The sequence below is a fragment of the Ambystoma mexicanum genome, chromosome 9 (genome assembly GCF_040938575.1).
Source record: "Ambystoma mexicanum isolate Mex_15411 chromosome 9, UKY_AmexF1_1, whole genome shotgun sequence".
In the NCBI taxonomy this organism is placed as follows: domain Eukaryota; kingdom Metazoa; phylum Chordata; class Amphibia; order Caudata; family Ambystomatidae; genus Ambystoma; species Ambystoma mexicanum.
In genome coordinates this window covers 843,851,573-843,873,240 of record NC_090931.1, presented here as the reverse complement: position 1 = coordinate 843,873,240, position 21,668 = coordinate 843,851,573, and the positions used below count along the sequence as shown (strand labels likewise).

At 42.3% G+C, this 21,668-nt stretch overlaps 1 protein-coding gene across 3 annotated transcripts in view; it reads left to right on the top strand.

Annotated features, from left to right (window-relative positions):
• The window catches only part of LANCL1 (LanC like glutathione S-transferase 1), a 675,259-nt gene that overhangs the window by 56,192 nt on the left and 597,399 nt on the right, over nucleotides 1–21,668 (top strand). For all 3 annotated transcript variants that reach the window (XM_069615910.1, XM_069615911.1, XM_069615909.1), the window contains exon 3: nucleotides 20,680–20,797. In XM_069615910.1, coding sequence (XP_069472011.1) covers nucleotides 20,680–20,797 — 118 coding nt within the window. The remainder of the gene's footprint in view (nucleotides 1–20,679; nucleotides 20,798–21,668) is intronic.

Genomic DNA, 21,668 nt, shown 5'->3' with positions numbered 1-21,668 from the left:
TTGATTACCAAGAATGGGAGTGTAGAGTTGTTAAAAACAAACCAGGATTCGAATTTTACAGAAAGCGCAGAAATGCAATGCAAATGGGGGTTAAGAGTTGTTTAACACACCAGGATTCAAATTTTACAAACTGCACAGATCTGCAATGCAAACAGGAGTGAAGAGTTGTTAAAAACACCCCAGGATTCGAAATTTACAAGAAGCACAGAAATGCATTAAGGAGAATGGATATAGTAAGGCTTGGAAAAGGCAGTATGGAAAAGGTACATTGAGTCAGTAAGAAAGGCGTACCAGGGCCCAGGACATGACTCCCAGGTATTCTTGGTGGGAGAAATCTCCAGAGGCACAAGTTTGTGGACAGGCTGGCTGTATGCTGGGTTGCAGTTTCATGAGGCAGAGAGGTGGTGGAATGTGAGGTGCTGTGAGGGGGGGGGGGGAACTCCAGGCCTGGACAGGGCCAGTCAGGAGCCTTGCTGAGGGGCCTTGATAGAGGGGGCTAACTTCCGCCTGCCAGCACCCGGGATTGGCTCTTCTTTGCAGGGCTGCCCAATCAGAGAGGCAGCTGGCTAGGCGCAGTGAATGGACTCCACAACACATGGATGAGGTGGCCATTTAAAAAAAAAAAGAAATTCGGTAATTGAAATTAAATAGGCAAATGGCCTCTGCAAAGGATATACATCTTAAACAGAGCGTGCCTCACAATTTCGCTCCCACGGATGATGAAATAAAGGTTCTTCAGGCAATGTAGCGGCCGTTTAGCGCTCGTAGGACGAATTTTGACATTTTAACAAATGGCATGATGAAAGCCCATTACGGCTTACCTTTGATGTATTAATGTCCACGCTGCTCCTGCGGCGTGCAGAGGTGGTCAGGAGATGTCCCAGACCCTGTGTCTTTTCTTCTGCCTAGAAAGAGGTGAAGGAATCCAGAACACTCTCCTGAATACAGTCACATGATCCCAAAGAACTAACATGTTTGTACTGTAGCATGAGGAATATTCTTCGAGGAGATCTGCAGTCATGGGGCAGTGATTGGGAAGTCAAGATGTTGAAAAAGTGTGCTGTGTTTAGGGCTCAAAATTTGCACTTGCCATTGGGTGGTGATGGTTGACTCTTGGTGAGCAAGAAATATGTGCTGTGTGCAGCCCTACCGATAAGGAGTGTATCAGCTACTTTTACTCCCTAAAAATAGGCAAATACTGGCCAAAAAGTAAAATGGGGAGTAGAAATACTCCTAAAAAAAATAGGAAACAGATGCATAGGACCTTGTGCCTCTGCTTTCACTCACAAAACTCCATGGATATGTTTGGACTTGTAGTGCATGTAGTGCCACAGGAAGAAACTACTGTTTTAACTGCCTGATCAGAAAAAGTAAACTTTTAATGTGTATGAATAACTAGGTGCAAAGAAATAATTATAACAAGCACATTTTAGTTTTCCAGTTAAAACCTATTTTTACGCGCTTATAAAATACCCTCATCGGGAACTGAACTTAAATTTTTACTCCCAATTCAAAAAAATAGGGAGTAAAATACTTCCACTTCCATATCTTATCTGAAGCATGTGTGCAAGTTTATAATTGAGCTGGGAAGTGACTTTATATGGTTGGCTAGTAGGTTGTAACTTTAAATGTTTCCTTCTGTGTTCACCATACCGGCGTACGTCAGACTTGGACAGGAGGGTAACAAGGAAATTCATAGCGCATTCCTAGAAATGTTTGGCGTTGCTGCTGAAACAGTTAGTGCTACTGTTTAGATCCTGTTTAAATTCACTAAACTGCAAATGGTATTGCCATGTAGAACTGGGGACTGTGGCGTGGAGCAGTGTTGCACCGAGCTGCACTTCCAAAAGTAGTTTGTACCATTGTATAAAATGTTGTTTGTTATGCACAAATTACAGTCATATGTGCCTTTCAACAATTGCATGTTTGGCTGTTATCCAGTCTTTGCATGATCAAAGGTACTGGCAGAGTACTATTTAAAGCTAAAACAATTAAAGTTGCAAGTTACTAGCATTATACACTTGTACTATATAAATTGTTTTTGCAACACACTTATGTTGTATATGGTCATTTGTCTCCAGTTTGGTAAGTATAGGGCCCGAATTAATAGAGGCGTGGTCCAAACTGTAGAAGCAGACATAGACCTTGACCAACACAAAGAAACGTGACGAGTTCCTCAGTAGTTCCCTTGTCTAACATTTAGTGACGATTTAAACAAGGACAAGGCAGGAACAAGTTTGTGCCCCCACTAATGCAAGGAGGGCCTTTTTCCAATCTTTACAATGGGAAAGGAGACCATCTTTATCTTTGTTGGCATATGCAAGTTGCTAGCCTGCCATAACCATCACTTACCACCTCACTATTACACATGCATAGAGCACACCATTTCCTAGTTACCAAGAGTTCAAAATCACTAGAAAATGGCTAGTAGCAAGTGTAAGTTACGAGACATTATCCAACATGCAGTTTCTGACAGCTATACATGAAGGAAGGACCTGCCCCTCCTTGCACGTATCTGTATTTAGAATGAAGCCTAGCAAGTAATCTACACTGCAACCCCTCGGCTCCCCTCCCTGCCAAATCTTTACATACTTATTTTTACACCACAGTCAACTCATTGTCTCTGCTACTGTGATAATGGCATTTGCTCAGATTGATTGGCTGTGGTGATCTTGTTGAAAAAATCTCCTGTATGACCAAGTCATTGTTTATGAAACGTATTAGGAAATCGAGAAACGCCAATGGTCACTGATGGTGCATCATTGTTAGGAGCTTCACGTCTCTTGCAGTTGGTTGTGTGAACCCATGTAGGTAGCTCCTCAACTGTAACCGCTGTTTTGGTGGTGAAATGTACCTGGAGGGGCCAACAACATTTTCTGCTGGCAAACTGTTTCATATACATAGTCTATGGGCTCCAATGAATGCCTGCCTTCTCTGCTTTCTTGTACCTTGAGTAAATCGACTTAATAAAGGTACTGAGTCTATTACAGTACTCCAATATCATGTCATTGGTTAAATGAGTGTTTATATAAGAAGCATGAAGTGTTGTTGATGAGGGAAGATCCATGGGGCAGCCAATCAAGACTTTGCAGAGTCTTAAACCTTTATTTCCGCTAATCGTACCTCGAGTGGGTTTCAGTACACAATTTTAGCTTCTTTATTTTTGGTGATTCCTTTGTACCTTTTAACTTTCCTAGCTGATTTTCGATGGTTTGGGGGGGGGGGGGATTTTGGGGTCGGGTGGATGTAGTTTGTTGTATTTGCAGTGCTGTTCACATTTCCTTCACAACTTAGCCTGAGAGGTGGGTCCCTTTGTCACTATGTATGTTTGCAGTGACTCCAAACCGGGGCAAAAAAAACAAACTAATCTGCACCTTTACTGCTGGTCAACCCTGCAACACGCACGTATTTGTGTCAAACCCATCCTGGAATGGTGTACGCAATAACCAGTAGGAACTAGTACCCAATGCATTTCGGCATTTGTATGAAATTAAACTCAACATTGACAAAGGGTCCCCAGGGCGAGGGGTGCACTCCTTTGGTTGCTTTCACTTCTTGCCTATGCTGTGTTGTTGGCAGATGAGACATTGTCTACAGTACATATGAGCAATTTAGGAAATAACTGGTTCATACAGTTCTGATTCAGGAAAGCAATGGTACCCTGTTTTCCTGTATGGATAAGTCTGTGATACATACAAGCCAAGTAGGACAACTGTACCTCTTGGCCATGTTGATCTTGCCAAAGGCTGTCAATGCGCATACTATCTTCTGCCTTAAACCAAGAGCTTTTTTCTGATTCTGGATACATTTCTTGTACATTAGCTAGCTTTTGTAATGAGGAGAATGGCGGAACCTACACCTGATTAGTTGGTTTTAATACAAAATCCACCTGAGGGACGAAAAGCCACTTTTTTAGCTTCCTTTAAAGCATTTCCTTTTTAATACCGTTTCACAAATGGGTTGCTAGGCTGCACACTTGACAATTGTGATTTATTTTGATAGCATGGTGGCATTTTAGACCGGTGGAAATTGAAGCATGTGATTGTGTTTATTTTTTTTTTTTTAAACACTTTTTGGATTTTCAGATGGATGCAACTGTAGTGGTGGAGCCAAGTACCCCCACCCAAAGCTCCTCTCCCATGCTGCCTATATATTGGGAACCAGAGTGAGACACGTGCAGTACCAGGGGAAAATACCTATACAGAAAAGAATCTTGGAAGTAAGGATCCCATTGAGGAAGCCATACTTGCATTCACCACAATATGATGGCCATTTGAATGAAATCCCGGAGGAAGTGTGAAAACTGAGCAGAAGAGAAGATTGGTGACGTCATGAAAAGCAGAGTCAACGCACCTAGAAAAGAGACTAGAAGCTGAAGACCATATACATTCTATAGGCACTGAAGAGGAGGTGTCAAAGATGAGCAACGTTTGGGGCTCAAGGTGCAGATGCTCATGCTACAGAATATTGAAGAAGACATCAAGCATTTTACAATTGTACAGATGCAGTAACGCAAGTAGACACAGTATTCTTAAAGGCTGGCTATGTATTGAATAGAGTGCAGCGATGCGCCAACATATATACATATATATTAACGGGCCCGTTGTTGGCATCCTCCCCATTCCCATTGAGCCTTATGGTGGCTCATATGGGAATGGGTATGTACCGGGTCAGGGTCCGGCGAAAGGGATTTACCAGGCCCTCCAAGGTCGGAATGGCCCGGTAAGTACCCTTTTGCGGGACCTGGTACCCGGTATGGTTTAGCTTTTAGCGGCATGGTTACCTCCATACTAGTAATGAGGCCCATAGTATACTTATACTCCCTCTTATTCTCCAGGGCAGAGAACATTTCCAAGGCCACTGTTCAAACAGCTAATTTACTGGAAGAAGGCAAGAGTGATGGTAGATGGCAGGCCAAGTGGTGGGAAGCTATGGTTATGACCAGCCCACCATCACCTGGATGCTAGCCTTCTTGCTGCTTGCGTGTGTGGAATATTACAGAGGCGTACAAGGGTGCCAACCATTTATAGAGGTCCACGTAATAGAGATCCCTATAGTTTGTATCACCAATGGGACGTTGTGTATTTGCTGACGTTCATCGAAACTTAAACTATAGGAGGCTTAGTTGCCCCACCTGACGGTAGAGACCCAATCACCTTCCCTGACAAGTATGGAACGTATACCTAGATGTTCCCTTTAAACCAATCACTTTCCCAAGTAGTTTTTGTAGTTTGCCGTGTAGGTTGACGTCCATGATGAGTTTTTAATATATATAAGCTACATTTTTTTTAATGAAATGCATTGAGCGAGAAGATCGAGCAAGTTCGTTGATGTTCGGTGTAACTCCCTGTTTTAGATAATTGATATTAAAACAGACGTATTTTGCCAACTTTTTGAGTCAGTTTGATTATTGATATTTGAGTATATTCTGCATCCGCATCTATCTCAAAGTATTGCTACCTCGTCTTAAAGGGCTTGTGTTGGGTACACGGGTTCACGTGGTAGCAGAGAGAGGATGGTTAAAAATCCATGGACCTAGTAAGCTTTGGAGTCCTGGAAATATCGGACGTCCTCTGCCATTTGGCTGAAGGAATCTGAAGCTCCCTGTAGATAGTGGCCACTAGTTAAAATAAAACGTGCAAGTACAGCTGGGACGGGTCCCTCTTTTTCAAGCGGCACTCCCTCCCAACTTCTACGCGAAGCTGAGAGGACCGAAGTCTGAAGCGGCTGGTTGAGGAGGAGACGATCCCGAGGGTCGGAAGTCGAAAACGCAAATGCTGAGTAGACTGAGGTAGCAAACTGAATGAGCACTGTGTGGAGAAGATTGATAATGGGCAAAGAGTAACAGAGGGTTGGTTTGGGGTATTTTATTTTTTGTGTTTAAGATGAACATCATCCTAGTTTAAGGAATATAGACGAGGAGCGATCTATATAAATAAGCCCAGAATCCTACATCAAGGGCGTTTAGAAGGAACTCATCCTGAAGTCCAAGTGGACGTATCTAGGCTATGAATGATCAAGGATCGTTAAAGGGGACAGTTCATACTCCGATCAGAGTCATTATTAGGGGCAGGAATGGTCACGAGGAGGGTTGACGGAAGTATATGTTGGCTGGCCAGTCTGTCAGTTTGTTTGCCGTCTGTATATTGTATATAGTGTATGTAGTGTAGAAATGAAATATTGAAGAACAGGGAAGAAATAGACTGATGGAAACATTGAGAATTGAAATATTATTTATATAGTTGACTGTTAATGTTCATTGAATAAGTAGATTGAAGTAAATGTGATATACAGGCTTGGAGCTGCGACGAATGGTGCACGCTCATATTGTAGTATTTTCCTGGAAAGCATGTATCTGTGTAAAATAACGGTAAGTTGTCACAGTCAATTGTGACGAAGTAATGATGGAGGATATTACTCCGCTTATACACTTGTGCAGATCAGATAGCTGCCAAAACACGCACCCAAGCTCAAACAGTACAGTGCAGAATGGGTTAAGGGTACGGCATATAAAATGTTTATGCCATGACCACAAGAGGGATCGCTGTCCAAAGCAGTTTTGCAACACATGACGACATACTTGCACACAGCATACACGGGGAAAAAAGATAGAGAAGAGGTTAGCTAGCTTACAACTGATACAACCAGATGTACTAGGAGGAAAGGGAACACCCGCCTCCTGAATACTGGATGCTTAACCAGTGTAAAGAGGGGGTGAAGAGCCTTCTGCTCCCCCTACCGTGCCTGAAATAAATGACGATAGTACGAAAGATGAAGGATTATATCTTTTAAGAGAGGTTAAGGCAGCAACACGGTCTAGCAAACCAACGTATAAGTCGCCTGCATGTAGCAGCAACAAGAGTCCCGAAAAGACTCCAGAAAGAGATGCGATCCCTAAAGTCCCACGGGACAAGGAGAGAAGTGATTGATCAGGTATGGCTCAACATATAGAGTGAGAAATAAAGAGATGGAAAGGAGAGAAAGATAAAGCTGACAAGGTAGGGCTCATACAGAACAAATGGATGGCCGGTCAGATATTGTTCAAACTTGATGGAAAGAGCATCAAGGAAGTAAGACAAAAAGATCAGGATGAACAGAAATAAAAGATAAAGTAAGAGAAGTTATTGAAAGAAGATGAGGCAAAAAGAAAGAGTAGACAAAGGCAGGAACAACTGTGTCAAGATGAACAGTTGAAGAAACGGTAAAGAGCAGAGGAGCAAAGAAAGTATGATAACAGGCAAAGAGCAATCGAAGAACGAGGTAGGCTAGAAAAGAGAAGGAGAGGAAGAATAGAAATTAAGGGATAAAAGAATGCAACGACGCAGAGATGAAGAAGTACATAGGACAAATGAAACAAGAGAGGTGAAAAGACAGGAAGATGAAAGGGTTAGGGAGGAAGCAAAGAAACAAGAGTTTGACGAGGAAATGGAACTCTAGAGAAGGCAAAGGGCACGCGACATTGATTGCATAGATAAATAATTAATGGAACCTAATCCAGTAGTAGCATGGGAGGACATAGAAGAATTCTTCCCGACACATGAACCAATGCCAGGACCGTCTAGAGCAGATCTAGAGGATAATTTTGGTATAAGAAGCATTGGAGAGAAAATTGATGAGGTTTATCATGAGATGAGGACCGAAAATTAATAAAAAAAAAAAGGAAAAAATTATTGATTTGAAGGTGCACAATCGCAAGGCAAAGAGGGAGGTTTGTTTAGTCTCGAGCATAGAGCCTTGTCTTTGGACAAACTGACTCTGAATATAGATGAGAAAGAAGGAAGCCACACTAGGGGACAAGATATGCCAGACAAAGACCGGGCATCCTTCCGTGGGGAGCAGGGAGCTAGTGCATGTGGTCCTGAGGAGTGTTCTCCGACAGACAGGGAAGTGAGATGGTCAAATCTGGACCTACCTAAATCGAGGACGCCAGAACCCCTGGTGTGGCCAGATCGACCTAAAGGGCGATCCCATAGTGTGAGCGGGGGGACTCGCCACCTTAAGTGAGCAGGATAAGGCCACTACCAGGAAGAAGACTGTGTGGAACCATTGTCCCTGCTATGGACAGGCAGACGATGGGGGGGGGGGGATGAATGTGATTTTGGGATCTCGCAGTTCCCATTGTTAGAAAAAGGAGGAGTCACACCGCAGTATATACCATGGCCCCAAAAGGATAAGGATAATTTAAGGTGTAAACTCCCGAAGTTGACGTCTGGTGCTGGAGAATGGATCTAGGAATTGGAGAAAATTACAGGAGGCAATAAGTTAGCTATAGGGGATGTTAAGGGCCTTCTAGCAGCTGTACTTGGGTAGGGAACTGATGATGTTTGTTCGAGAGCAGGATACGCAGGTGTCACTGCCCAGAACATAGCTCATGATGGAGCGCCATTTAATAATTGTAGAGCGGCAGTCTGGAAAGCGCTTTGAGTACAATATCCTGTTACGTTGGATATGGGAGCTATAATGGCACATAAGATGCAGGAAGGGGAGGAGCCGCTTATTTACATTCAGAATTTGAAAGAGCAATGGAGCTTGGAAATGTGTGAGGTGTGGGGGAAATCGATACCTGTATTCTATCATATATTATGTCAACGGCTACCAGACAAGGTGCAGAGACTGCTTAAGAAGCTGGTGGGTATGGAGGCAAAACCATGGCCAGAAATATAGCTGACCATAGCGCATCATTGCCATTTGTTGAAGGAAAAATCAAAAGAAAGAAGATGGTAGGAAGATTAAGGAGGCTAAGTTGGTACAGAAAAAGTTATCAAAGTTTGCTATAGAAGGGGCAATGTTAACTAGTGGAGAAGGGCCAGAATCGCAGCAAGCAGCAGGTATGCCGCAGGTGAATGACCAATGGCAGTTCGATCAAGGAGGCAACGGATTTATACCAGGAGGTAGACTGAGTTAAAATGCATACGATTACCCCAGGGGTATTGTGAGTCCATCGATTTTTTTTTTTTCAATAGTCCTGCAGATTGACTTAAGCAATATTTATTTGCCAAGTGTCGTCCTGCAATACGTTGTCCTGTTTCAGGTTACAGGAGGCTTTGTTCTGCCAGTGGTGTTTGGGTTGAGTTTACAATATTTCCTTGACCTTATGTTAGACAGCTGCCATTCTCCCAGTCCAGGATGGTGAACCTCCTGCTCAGTAATGATTGGCTCCAGACCCCTACCGACTATTATGATGCAGTTTGGAACCTCTGGAGAGGTTCTAAACTGCCTTTCATTCATGATCCCATTGAAAGTGGTCACAGCGCTTAAGAGCTCCAGAGGAAACCAAGAAACTAGAGAAAATAAACTACACTTAAAGAAGAGGTTTAGTGGAAGCCCCTGAGAAGTATTCAGATAAAGTGATAGTGATAAATTCAATCTGTAAAGAGTCTACAGTGAAATAATCTAAATACAAGTTTAGTTTCTAAATTAAATGTAAATATGTTTTGAGTAGAAGTCTACAAAAGTAACTGGCAAAACGTTTAAGCAGTTTAACAAGTGTTTAGAGTTAACGTTGTAAAGACCTTTTAAAGTATAATAAGCTGCATGGGTTGCTTCCTAGCGTGTGGCAAAATTGAAAGTGGAAAGCGCATGAGAAAGCAGAAACAAGTAAAGTCTTAGTGCAAGCGTGTCGGGAGTCTGGCAGAGTTAGAGGAAGGGACCCAGTTGTGTGCGTCGATGTGAAGAGGAAGCAAACAGTAATATTTTCATAATTTTTCCTCAGTGAATTGCATAGCGTGTCAGAACCGAGCAGCTGTGAGGCAGTTGGTGATGGACACACGGATCGGATACTGGTAAGTCAAAAGTGCTAGTTTAAATTGTGAAGCCAGTTGGAAGAATGTTTCAGCTGCAGTGATTTGGGAGCAAGCAGCTAGTTTGAAAAAATTAAGTAACGTGTTGGGGTACGTTCAGTTAAGAGTTAAAGTCAAGTGTAATACAGGCTGCCACGCAGCCAATGTAGGTACATAATTCAATAACTTGAGAAGCCTTATAAGTAAGAGAAGAATATGAAGAATTGAGCACACCAAACTTTAGTCTAATAAGTTTTAGAAGTGTAAGAGGAAATATTTGAATACAATACAGTTCGGAAACTCTCACCAGAGTAAAACATTAAGGGACAAGGTCAAAAGTACTACTGAGTCTCGGTGGGAGTGGCAGTAAGCAGTTGGAAGCAAAAGACCAAACGGAGTTCTAGTGAAAATAAGTAAGGAACAGAGACAAAGTGCCACAAAGTTTGCAGCAATTATTCAACACAGTATTCCAAGAAGAAGATAACTTCCCTTAAGGGTGTCTCTAGGCAAAGAGCAGAGGCACTGAAGTAAACCAGTGCGTTTTGATGTGGTGAATATAATTTGTTGTTTTTGAATTAGGTTGGAAGATTAACCAGACTTATATTGCTTGCAGGTATCTTGAGTTCCGAGACACTCAGAAGACCAAGGAAGCAAGAGAAATCCTGACCATTTTTTATTTTTTCCACTTCCCCTTTTCCCCCAGTTTGGTCAACTCAATAGTTGTTCACATTAACTGTTCGGTGAACCAATCTGGGGGATCTGGTGGGCTATTAGTCTGCTCCTGTAGGATTTCGGCGCTGGGACCTGATAAACGTAGATGCTATTTTGGTCTGCAGCATGTCAGAGGAAGAGTGCAGACATGATTCAGTTCAGCTTATAATTATTTTAGCCAAGAAAGAATGCAAAGTGGACAAAGAAAAATTGCAGTATTGCCAAGAAGAGGTGTTGTGTTATACATAGGACAGTTAATTTCGCATGAAGGAAAGAAAGTCATACCTGAAAGGGCTAAGGCAATTTTGAAAACGGCGAAACCGCACACGATAAAGCACATGAAGCAATTTCTGGGACTGTGCAACTATGTAAGAGCATGGGTATTTGATTATATTTCACAATGCCATTGTTGCAGTCCCTGAAAAAGGCTCAAGCAAATCAGGAAAAGATTGCATGGACTGAGAAAATGGAGGAAGAGTTTTAGGGATTCCTAATTGAGGAATTATTTTTATTTTCGCACACAAATGGAACAGTCATGGCAGCGGTACTCATGCAGAGGACCACCTGGGGGACAAGCACTTAGCATATTACAGTAGGATTTTGGACCCAGTAATAATGGGTCACTTCCCTTTGAACAATCTTTGGCAGCTGCCGCGCTCGCTATTGAGAAGTCTGCTAGCCTAGTAATGGGGTGTTCCATGGCGTTGTTTGTTGAGCATGCATTATTTGTTGTTTTGGAAAAACCTAAAGGTACTTTGACATCTCAAAGAGCTTCTGCTTATGAGGTGATCATATCGAATCCAGCGATGAAAATAGTAAGATGTAAAACGGTGAACCCTGCCACGTTTGTAGATGAACCACTAGCAGAACACGAGCAAGCACATGATTGCTCAAATTATGAGCAATTCTATGATGAGATCCTGAGGATGAAAGAAAATGCTTTGGCAGCTGGGGAGATTCTTTTTTATTGATGGTTCTTCAAAGATCGATAAAACTGATGGGCATAGGTATTCAGGTGCCGCTGTAATAAGGCAAAGAGCTGAAGGGGAATTTGAAGTAATAAGTGTAAGACTACATCTCGCTTTTCGGCACAGGCTGATTGCCGCGCTCGAGAGAAACTCAGACCAGGAAGTAAGTGTACATTGACTCTACCTACATGACGTTGACCGTGCACGCAGGGCTAACATGTTGGAAAAGTAGGGGCTACCACAGAGCGGACGGCACTCCAGTACAACAAGCAACCCTTATTGGAGAGACTTATTAAAGCACTACAACTTCCAGTAGCCATTGCAATAGTTAAGTGCGCAGTGCACACTAAGGGAAAAGACTTTATTTCACATGAAAACCAAGCCGCAGACAAAGAAGCGAAACGAGTTGCATATTCAACAGACATAATGAGCTTTGATATGCCTGATGTGAATGAAAGAATGGTGCTGATGATGATTGTAAATGAAAGCTTTAATTATTTATCAAAGATACAATTGATGGAAGTTCAAGGTGGAGCACCACAGGATGAGAAAGGCCTGTGGACACGGAGGGGGTGTTCCTTATCCCCTTACAAGGGATTGTGGTGACAGGAAAGAACTAGTAAACCAGTGATGCCTGTAGCCTTATTAAAGGTGGCGTTGGAACAGCTACACTACCCTGCACATGTCACTAGGGAAAGCCTTGCAGCAACTATTACGGAGGACTGTTTGTACCGAATTTGTTAGAACATGTTGCTTTTTATGTAGCAAATTGCATCGTATGTCAAAAGCTTACTGCTTGGCATACGCTGCGAACAGTCAGAGGAGTTATACCTCCGAACGAATGGTCCTTTTCACCATTTACCTATTGACTATGTTGATATGCTGCAGGTCTGTAATAGATATAGGTCTATGATAGTGGTGGTGTACCCCTTTTCTAGGTGGGTTGAGGCTAGTCCATGCACACACCCAGACGCCCCTTGCGCTGCAAAGTTTTTAGTCCGAGAAGTATTTTCTTGATTGGGAAATATGTGAGGTATTGAGATCAGATAATGGCCCACATTTTGTGACTGAAGTGCTTGAACAAATTAGCTTATTGTTCAGTATAAAGCATAGGTTTTCCTCAGCTTATCACCCGCAAGCAAATGGGATATGTGAGAGACTCGACGGTGTGCTCAAGAAAAGGATGGCCAAGCTAAAGCTAACATTGAAAAAAGGATGGCTGCATTGCCTGCCTTTTGCATTATATGCATTGAGGAATCAACCAGGCTCTGACCATCACCTCATGCCCCATGAATAAGTAACGGGGAGGCGAATGAGAATGCCTCTCACTCCTCCATCAAGGATTAGAAGTGATGCCCAGACAACAGCAGAATTGTTAGGATATGAGCTACGTGCTTACCTAACATGTATGACTACAAGTATCTCTGTCATTTCAGACCAAGTCAAGCGGACGGGGTGCCGGTCTCAGAACACAGATGAAGACCATACAGCAACCGGACCAAAACAACTATTATTGCCAGAACTATTTCCAGGAGATCAAGTTTTAATCGGGAACTTTACCCACAAATGGCACCAGCCCAGATTTAATGGTCCTTTCATAGCGGAGGACGTAAGGTTGTAGAGAGACGGGAAGATCTACACCGGTGAGACCACTGCACCCCCGCCCCATTCGGAAGCGAGGACGGAGAAGAAGTTCAGCATATGCAGACTAGATCAATGACGAGGAAGAAGGACACAGAGACTGTCCATAGACAGATAAAAAGAGTACATTGTACTATGGTTCATCCGAGACACTCTTTGTAGCTGCTAAGCAAGGAATGAAAAATCCATTGCACATGAGCCACAGGAGTTTGTTAAACATTGGACTGTGAGACCTTGAGATCCAGAAGAAGGAAAAAATGACAAATCTTGAATTCCTTTTCGATGACTGGAAAAGGGAACAGTTCCCTGATTCGTTCGTTAGTTTTTCTTTGGAGGCACCCATGGTGATGTCTAATGGCAACATTTGTCGGATAATCTTTGCTGTTTTCCTCTTCATTCTTCGTGCATATCCTGCACTGGTTGGGAGAACTGTTGACATTCACATGTTTTTGAAAGATCCTAAAAATGGTCCAATCGTGAGGAGACTGCTCGGAGCCATAATTGAGCAAATCCTCCAATTACCTGAGTTCTGTACAGGAAATACAGATGGTCCTGTCTGACAAAGACACTCACAAACTGCTTGGAATGTCTTTTATTTCTTGATTGAAGAGCATCCTTATCTTGTTGGACGACAAACCAATACTTGTGTATTCCTGAGAGATCCCAGAAATCGACCTACAATAAATTGGCTGATACATGAAATTTGCAAGCAGATTCGTTTATTGTCTGACACATTACTTTGAATGCATGGATGGGTCTATCGAGTGATGACATTCACAATCTACTGGCCTTGGTTTTTACTATTTGCTGGAAGCACATCCTCATTTGGTTTGGCGAAAAAGACAACTCCTTTTGTATTAATTTGAGTCCTATCAATCGCCTTATTGACTGTTTTAGATAATTGATATTAAAACAGACGTATTTCGCCAACTTCTTGAGTCGGTTTGATTATTAATGTTGTATATTCTGCATCCCCATCTAACTCAAAGTATCGCTACCTTGTCTTAAATGGCATGTGTTGGGTACACGAGTTCACAATCGTACATCATTAATTTAACAACTACTTCCCATCCCCACTTCTCCCCAGCTGAGTGATAAATGCATAGTGTTTTTGTTTTTTTGTTTTTAATAAGCAAACCTGATTATGCAAAGTCACCTCTTGGTTTCCAAAGCTGATCAAAATCATGGCCAGTACCAAAAGCATATTGTGAGCCTCTGTAAGTCGCGTAACTCTGATCAACTAATAGGCTTACTCTGGTCAGAGCTATGAATTTATTAAACCTCCCAGAATACACATTGGTAACTGGGCAATTTATATCCCATTCTGAAGGGAGCAAGCCATAACCAGCAATTGATTTACCTTTGGCACAGAGGTGCATGCAGTACTCCAGATAAGATTTTTAAGTGACAGTATTGTACTCCCTATTTTTTAAAGTTGGGAGTACAATTATTTTGTAGGGAGTAAAAAGTAAGTCCCATTCGGAATGGGAGTAGTTTATGAGCGAGTAAAAGTTTTGTAACTGTAAAAAGAAATGTTTGCAATAAATATTTATTTGCACCAAGTTATTCATGCACATTAATAGCATTCATTTGTACCTCTTCAGATCAGGCAGCAAGGCTAGAAGACTTTATTCCTAATGCACTACATATTATTATTATTATTGTTATGGAATTTATTGAGCGCAGACCTAGCTTTCAGAAGCAAGAGCGCTTTATAGAGGTATGTAACAATACGGAGACATAATGGAGCACTTAACAGAGGTATACAACAGAACAGATATACATTGGGAGAGGGGTAGGATACATAGGGGCACAGAGGAGTGATTAAGCGGTACCAGGTGGCAGGGAGGAGAGGGGTGGCGCCTAGCGAGTTAGGTGGCATGAGGGGCGACCTGATGTCACTAGGGGCCTCATCACATGTTGGGCGGTATCCCGGTGGTAATTGCGCCGGGATACCGCTCAGCACAATTTGCGTTACCGCTACTCGGTCCGACGATATTTGCGCCGGGACACGAGTAGTGTTAAGGCAGTAAATCTCCATTCCCCATTGGGATGGGATGCGCTATTACCGCCGGCACAAATACCACCTGCAGTAAAGGCAGTGAAAAAGCCCATACCCCTGGTGCATTCACCTTCAGCTCAGAGGTGGGGGTGAATGTGGCCATACTCTGGATTGGCAGGAGTGGTAAATGTGGTGATAAAAGCGTTACCGCCACATTTACCCACTCCGCCCAACTCCTGATGAGACCTTAAGTGTACTATTGGCCCAAACATATCCATGGAGCTGTAGGGATGAAACCAGTGGACAGCCTCCTTGGTTTTCAAGAACTAACACAAGTTGGAAAAACCTGAAGCCAATGTGTCCAATGGAATGCTATAATATGCAAGTTGCTGGTGCGTTTCACAATGTTTCTGTGTAGGGACCCCTAGGATGAATCCAGTTCTCTTGTGACAATGCAGAATGCAATTCTTATAAACTGGCAACTCTTGTGACAATGCAATTCTTATAAACTGGCAACACTAAAGACAGCAGATGTACTGGAGTATCTACAAGACATGAGAGCGATAGCCCACCACCCCCTTATAACACGTTGCACATGGTGCCTCTTAATCAGCATATATCAGAGTTTATGGCGAGTTTATCATCTCTTGATATTGATTTAGAGAATTTGGTGCAGTGCTGTTTTGTCTAAAAGCTGCTTCACCGAGATTGTGCAACAGGGATTGGGTCTGGAAAGGAAGACCAAAATGCTGGTGGTGGTCTATTGCGGCATTCTTTTTTGCAGGAGTCCTCCTTTTTACAATAATTACAAGTAGTGGAGCTCCTAAAACCAGTTCACTGACAATTCTGCATTGATCACCTGCACCGTCCTCGTCCGCCTTGCCACTGGAATCTTCTCCTTCTTCCTTTGGAAGTCTTCCCTTAAAGATTTTTCAACTTTAAAGCCATAAGCTTGTTATCAGTATTTTCTTTCTTTTGCCCATGACGTGCCAACCTTAGCCAGTTCTGACAGCAGTTTCGTTTGCCAATCAACACATAATATTTTCAGCTGCTGTTGCAGTTTTGGTAAAGTCCATCAACAAAAGCATTCACTTCAATCTCTTTTACAGTGTTTGCTGGCCTCGTTACTCCTGAATGTTGTGTAAACACTTCCTTACGTCGGTTGATCTAGCATTTGGGTAATTTCCCCTTGTTCTGCTTACAGTTGTTTATTTTTCCCTAGTCTGTCTTTTTGGGACAAACACCAGTAGTTTTGATTTATAACATCTCTTGTGCACAATCGGGTCTGAGTCTGTCCCTGGGTTATTTTCTGACCAGCCATTTTGCAGTGTGGCTAGCCACTTTGTTGTGCGAGTCATTATCTAACCTTAACAACAACAAAAATTCACCAGACTAAGCCGGTGAAAGACCCAACTCAATGGGATGGTCTTCAAGTATGGGCAATCTTTTGTATGCCTTATTCAGAGGTATTTATTGCAAGACAAAGTTTAACTATGTTCACAAACAGAAAATAATTGCATATATATTTAATGCATTCCTTTCCTCAAGTGGAATTTTTTTTTTTACAAAAAATGTCTTTCATTAAACCAACTCCTCCCCATTCGTTCTATAGAAGAGTCGTCATCATAGAATCATATTACAATGAATTTACAGTCCATCAGATATGATACATGTTTTCATGTGTAACAATCACAGTTCTGTGTCACATCTGAGCAGAACCACACCAGCAAAAAAAGTCTTCCCGATGTGGGGCTTCTTTTAGACACCACACTACGCGTTTCGGGACGTACTGTCCTTTCTTCAGGTGTAACTGTTCTAGTGTTGTGGACTATACAGAATAAAGAATAAAGAATAACATATGAGTAAGCTCTGTATGTTATTTAGTGCTGTGTCAATGATAATTGACCTTCGAGTTAATGTACTAACCTGTCCAATTCTATTCTGTCCTTTCATCCACCTTCAAAGTGTGTTCACCAGTTGAACCTGTAAGACATATGCATCTGATGTCTCACTAAATCTACAAATCATCATGTTATGTATTACTGTGCCATGGATTTTAAAAACGTTAGAGTTGACAGCCTGCCGCCCGTAGCGGCATGTCATATGAAAGGCACCATTCAATTCTATGCTCAACTGCAGTCTCCTCAAGCTGCACGACACAGGAACCGGGAAACGGCTGGCGAACCTGGCTCCCGTCCCGGCTTTTCAACTCATTCTGTTGGTCACGTGACCTGGAGTGATCGCTGTTAGAGAAGGTAGTGGTGTTCTCGGATTCATTGAGTGGGTTGCAGGCGATTGAATCGGAGGTAACTGCCGCACCACTAACTATATTTTGAAGTGTAGGTTCGAGGACCCGTTGCTGGCCTCTGAACCACCTATACACTTGTACTGGGGAATGGTACATTGTGTTGGATAGAAAGTGGGTTGCTGTGGGATAGTTCCAACATTAGCAAAGAAATCAGATAAGTTCACAGCTGATTCATCTTCCTGTCAATTCTTAACTATTTGAGAATAAAGCGAAGTGGGTGCCAGCCCCAAAGCTACATCTTTAATTTACCTCTTAGCCTTCAATTTTTAATATGGCTTTTTTCGTTTTTCATTCAACTCTTTTAATCCGTGTAATTTAGATGCATTGATATTGTTTGTTTGATGCCTCCAATAAGTACCTCCATTGTTTTGGACTGATTTACACCTTTTAGATTGGAGCGCTCTCTTTATCTGTCCTACAGTAACGTGTATGCATGTAATGTGCTGAGGTGTCTTTGAGTGGTGTAGGTGCATCTTTAGATTGGCCCCTCCCCATTCTCTGAATAGCCTTGACAACTTTTTACTCACTGTTGTAAAGAGCCAATTCCTTAAGTACGCTCTTCCTTCGCTAACAAAGGGAAACTCCTCGTTTCTGCTGCCCTGAGTAGGGCGATTTGGTATATTGAAGATAAAAGGAGAAACTCTTAAGTGGCCATGAGATAGGATTGGAAACCCTTCGCTCATGAAAGGCCCTTCTGGCACGGAAGGGACAGAAAGAAAGCTAATCGATCATGGCATGTTCACCCCCCTGCCCCCTTTCGATTCATACCAAGGTCCTATGTGCGGCTGTAAACAAGGGTAGTGCCAGACCAAGACAACTTCATACACACCCATTAATTCCATCCTGTTATGCCCCACTAGCGTATGCCTCCTGCCTATAGCTATCAAGAACTCACTATATACTTTACTGTCCGACACGTTTTCTTACGATTTGCACTAACTGATTTTTCAGACCTATCTTGACATGACTTTTACAGATACAGAACTGCTCTTCTGAGAAATAAAGGTGCTCCGATTGCTGGTGCTGTGCCAGTCAATGAAATTGTAAACTTCTGAGGTTCCTGTCATGCTTACTATAGGGTAGTTCCTTTCGCGCATGATGACACAGTGCAGAAGATAATAGCAGCTCTTCTGTGATGTGCTCATACTGTCTTGTAAGACACAATCAAAGCTATTACAATCCTCCTGAGGTGTCGATGCAGCCCCATTAAACAGTATGACTGCTCTGCTGAGAAATATTGGTAATGTCACAGGGCCCGCCAGTGTATATTATTTGTAGCCATGAAGTAAACAGTTGAGATCACAATTCAAGTCTAGCCAATCATTGCCCTCTCTACTGAGCATGTCAACAAGTACTTGTACCTTTTCACACACGAAAGATGGAGCATATCGTAAGCTGATCTGGGGGGTGGTGGGGGTCGGAGGGGACATTGGCTTTTGTCACCGCTGTAGATGATTGTCTTTGTGTTAAGAACCCTTTGCCATAGCATTCTCCTTTCAAATTTGTATAGTCCGCAGAAAGGGCCACTGCGTTCAAGTTAAAAAATGTCTGAATTTGCAGTAGGTAAAACATTGATCTGAATAACATTATAATAATTATCAGCCGCGTGTACTGTGCTTAATCAAAATGGACAGGCAAGTATTGTAGCTCAGCCATGGGGAAAGAAAAATAATTTAAAAGGCAGCATAATTGTCCTCACATGCTGGACCCCTTTTAGGAGATGAGGGGGTGCAGCAGCACCCCTACTTCCGGCACTACTGTAAATACTTCACATTTTATTTGGTAATAGATGAGAGGTTTGCTGAACTCTCTGCATGAGCAGATACAGTATGGCTGGCTGTACAATCCCATGGATGAGTGCCTTACATTGGTGGATGAGATGTAGGGACAGCTACAGTAACCAAGTGTAGCAGGGAATCGTTGGAGGAGCTAGCACATGGATATATTTGTAGATGACAAGGAATTCAAGGGAGGTTGCACCTTACAGCCACCCAGGCTTGAGGTTGTTGCGGATGTGGGGAATTTAAAGGTCTGGCCATCAAAATGGTGTACCTTGCCAAGAAGAATAGAGGCTGCTCTAGGAGCAGGCTGGAGGAGTAGTCTACCCTGCTAAGGACAAAGGTTGATCAAAGATCTTTAGTTGAGTGAAAGGTTCCTCCATTTGTGCTAGTTGATGGGTTCAAAAAAGTAGCCTAGCCCTTAATAATGACAAACAGGGGAGACACAAAAGGCTTGACTAAAATGTATATAGCTGTTTCTCCTCACTTTTTATTTGTATCCATAGCAAATTAATTTGTAACATTGTGGTATCTGAAACGTATGAACAAAGTCTGTATTTTGTACTCCTGCATTTGCTGGAACTCTGCAGTGCTCTTGAGATCTGTGTTATTTATAATGTTTACATGTTTATCTATATGTGTTTTTATACTTTTATGGCAAGTTGCCGAAATAAAGTGATTTGACTTGATAGATTTTTGTGGATGTTTGGAGGTTAAGCCTGGCAGCCGTCATTATAGGTAATGCGTTGTTGAATGTTCATATCACTGTCAAAGAGAACCCTCAGATTGCTACAGCCAGTGATTGCGTACAGTGGTTGCAGTGAAAATCACTAGCTAGTCATAAATGACACCCCAACCCTCCTGCTGACCCTTCAGTCAATTAAGGAACTCTGCATAAGCCTTTGGGGTAAGGGGGTCTGAACAGTCGTCCAGGGCATTATCGGGATCCCTTTTTAATTTTGAATCCTTGCATGTTGCTCACTGAAGAACGTTTGCAAAACCATTCTGAATCTGTATCTAAAATACCAAATAAAATGGCAATTGAAAAAAAGATTGAAATAGCAAATGCACGGTACAATGGCATATTTGCCCTAAATATCTGCTCTGTTGCTGTAATACTGACTTCAGTGCTATTCAAATAGAGAGCAGGGTGTTATCACTCCTAGAACCTGACCTCAACCCACAAAGATGTCGAAAATTCAACGTATGCTAATTTTTATAGAAAGATTTTTCATAATTCTAACAAATCTTTATATATTGCATCAAATGAGACCAACCACAATTGAATAGCACAGCATTACGAACAATAATGAAGAAACACAAAACATCTTGGTAGTCTGGGTTATTTTACCGTGTCTGCATACCTGCCCTCCTGCCTGAAAGTTGGTTTGCGAATGAATCCTTCCCATCACAATAGTAGTATTTTACTGCAGAAATGCACATTTATGCCGCTGCTAAGCTTTGACTCGGTCTGTTCTCTTCGTATCTACAGCTCACTCCCGAGTTCACACAACGTCTGCAGAATAAGATTTGGGAACTTCTGCAGCAGATGGAAAAAGGGCTGAAATCAGCTGACCCAGGCGATGGCACGGTGTACACTGGTTGGGCTGGTGAGTAGAGGGCACCCAACTCTGGGGCAATCAAAAACAATCTGGCAGCAAAGCCCTTGAATGGAGAGCATGCCACACAAAAGAATTGTGCGTTTTCCAACAGTCAGTAGAAGTTTACCTTGCATTGTCACTACACACACACATCCATTCTTGTAAGGCACTTAAGTCACAATTCCTATACCATGAGATTTTAGTTGGAACATATATATACCATAAGTCACAAACCGCCTCTACTATCGACATCTATTGCGAGCATAAAAGCCATTAATCGTAACAATGCGGTATCACTAAAAACACATGTTAACCTATTATAGCGCTTGTCTGTTAAAATCGATTCCCATAAACTCTGAAAACACAATGGATCTCTTTCACGTGATAAAGTTCTTATGCCAGAGGAATCGAAATAAGGATTTGATGAGCAGGAGCTAAAAACAGCTCCTTGGTATTGGACATTACTCTGTAAACCCGAGCAACATGTGGGTAATAATGAGCTAATTAATTTACCTCTTATTACACGCTTAACACGGGATACCAGTCCCTAAACGAGGGACCAAGGTTCGAACCTGTGTTGCTCTGCGTTGTCTTGCTTCCAAGACAAATGCTTTGCCCCTGCAGATCTAACTTCCACATGAGATGCGCACTTTAGATGTTTTCTATATGACCTGTTATGCTTGATATGTCTTCTACATGTGTTTTTTAAATGTATTATTTTATTTTGACCAATACAGAAGTGAAAACATACCACAACAGTAAAATTTATAATATATCAACATTCGTGCACTGTAGTCTATCGTACACTTCCTTTTATCATTCCCATAACTATTCCCTTGCCCACCCTTCTACTTGTGTTCGTAACCTCAATTATACACAT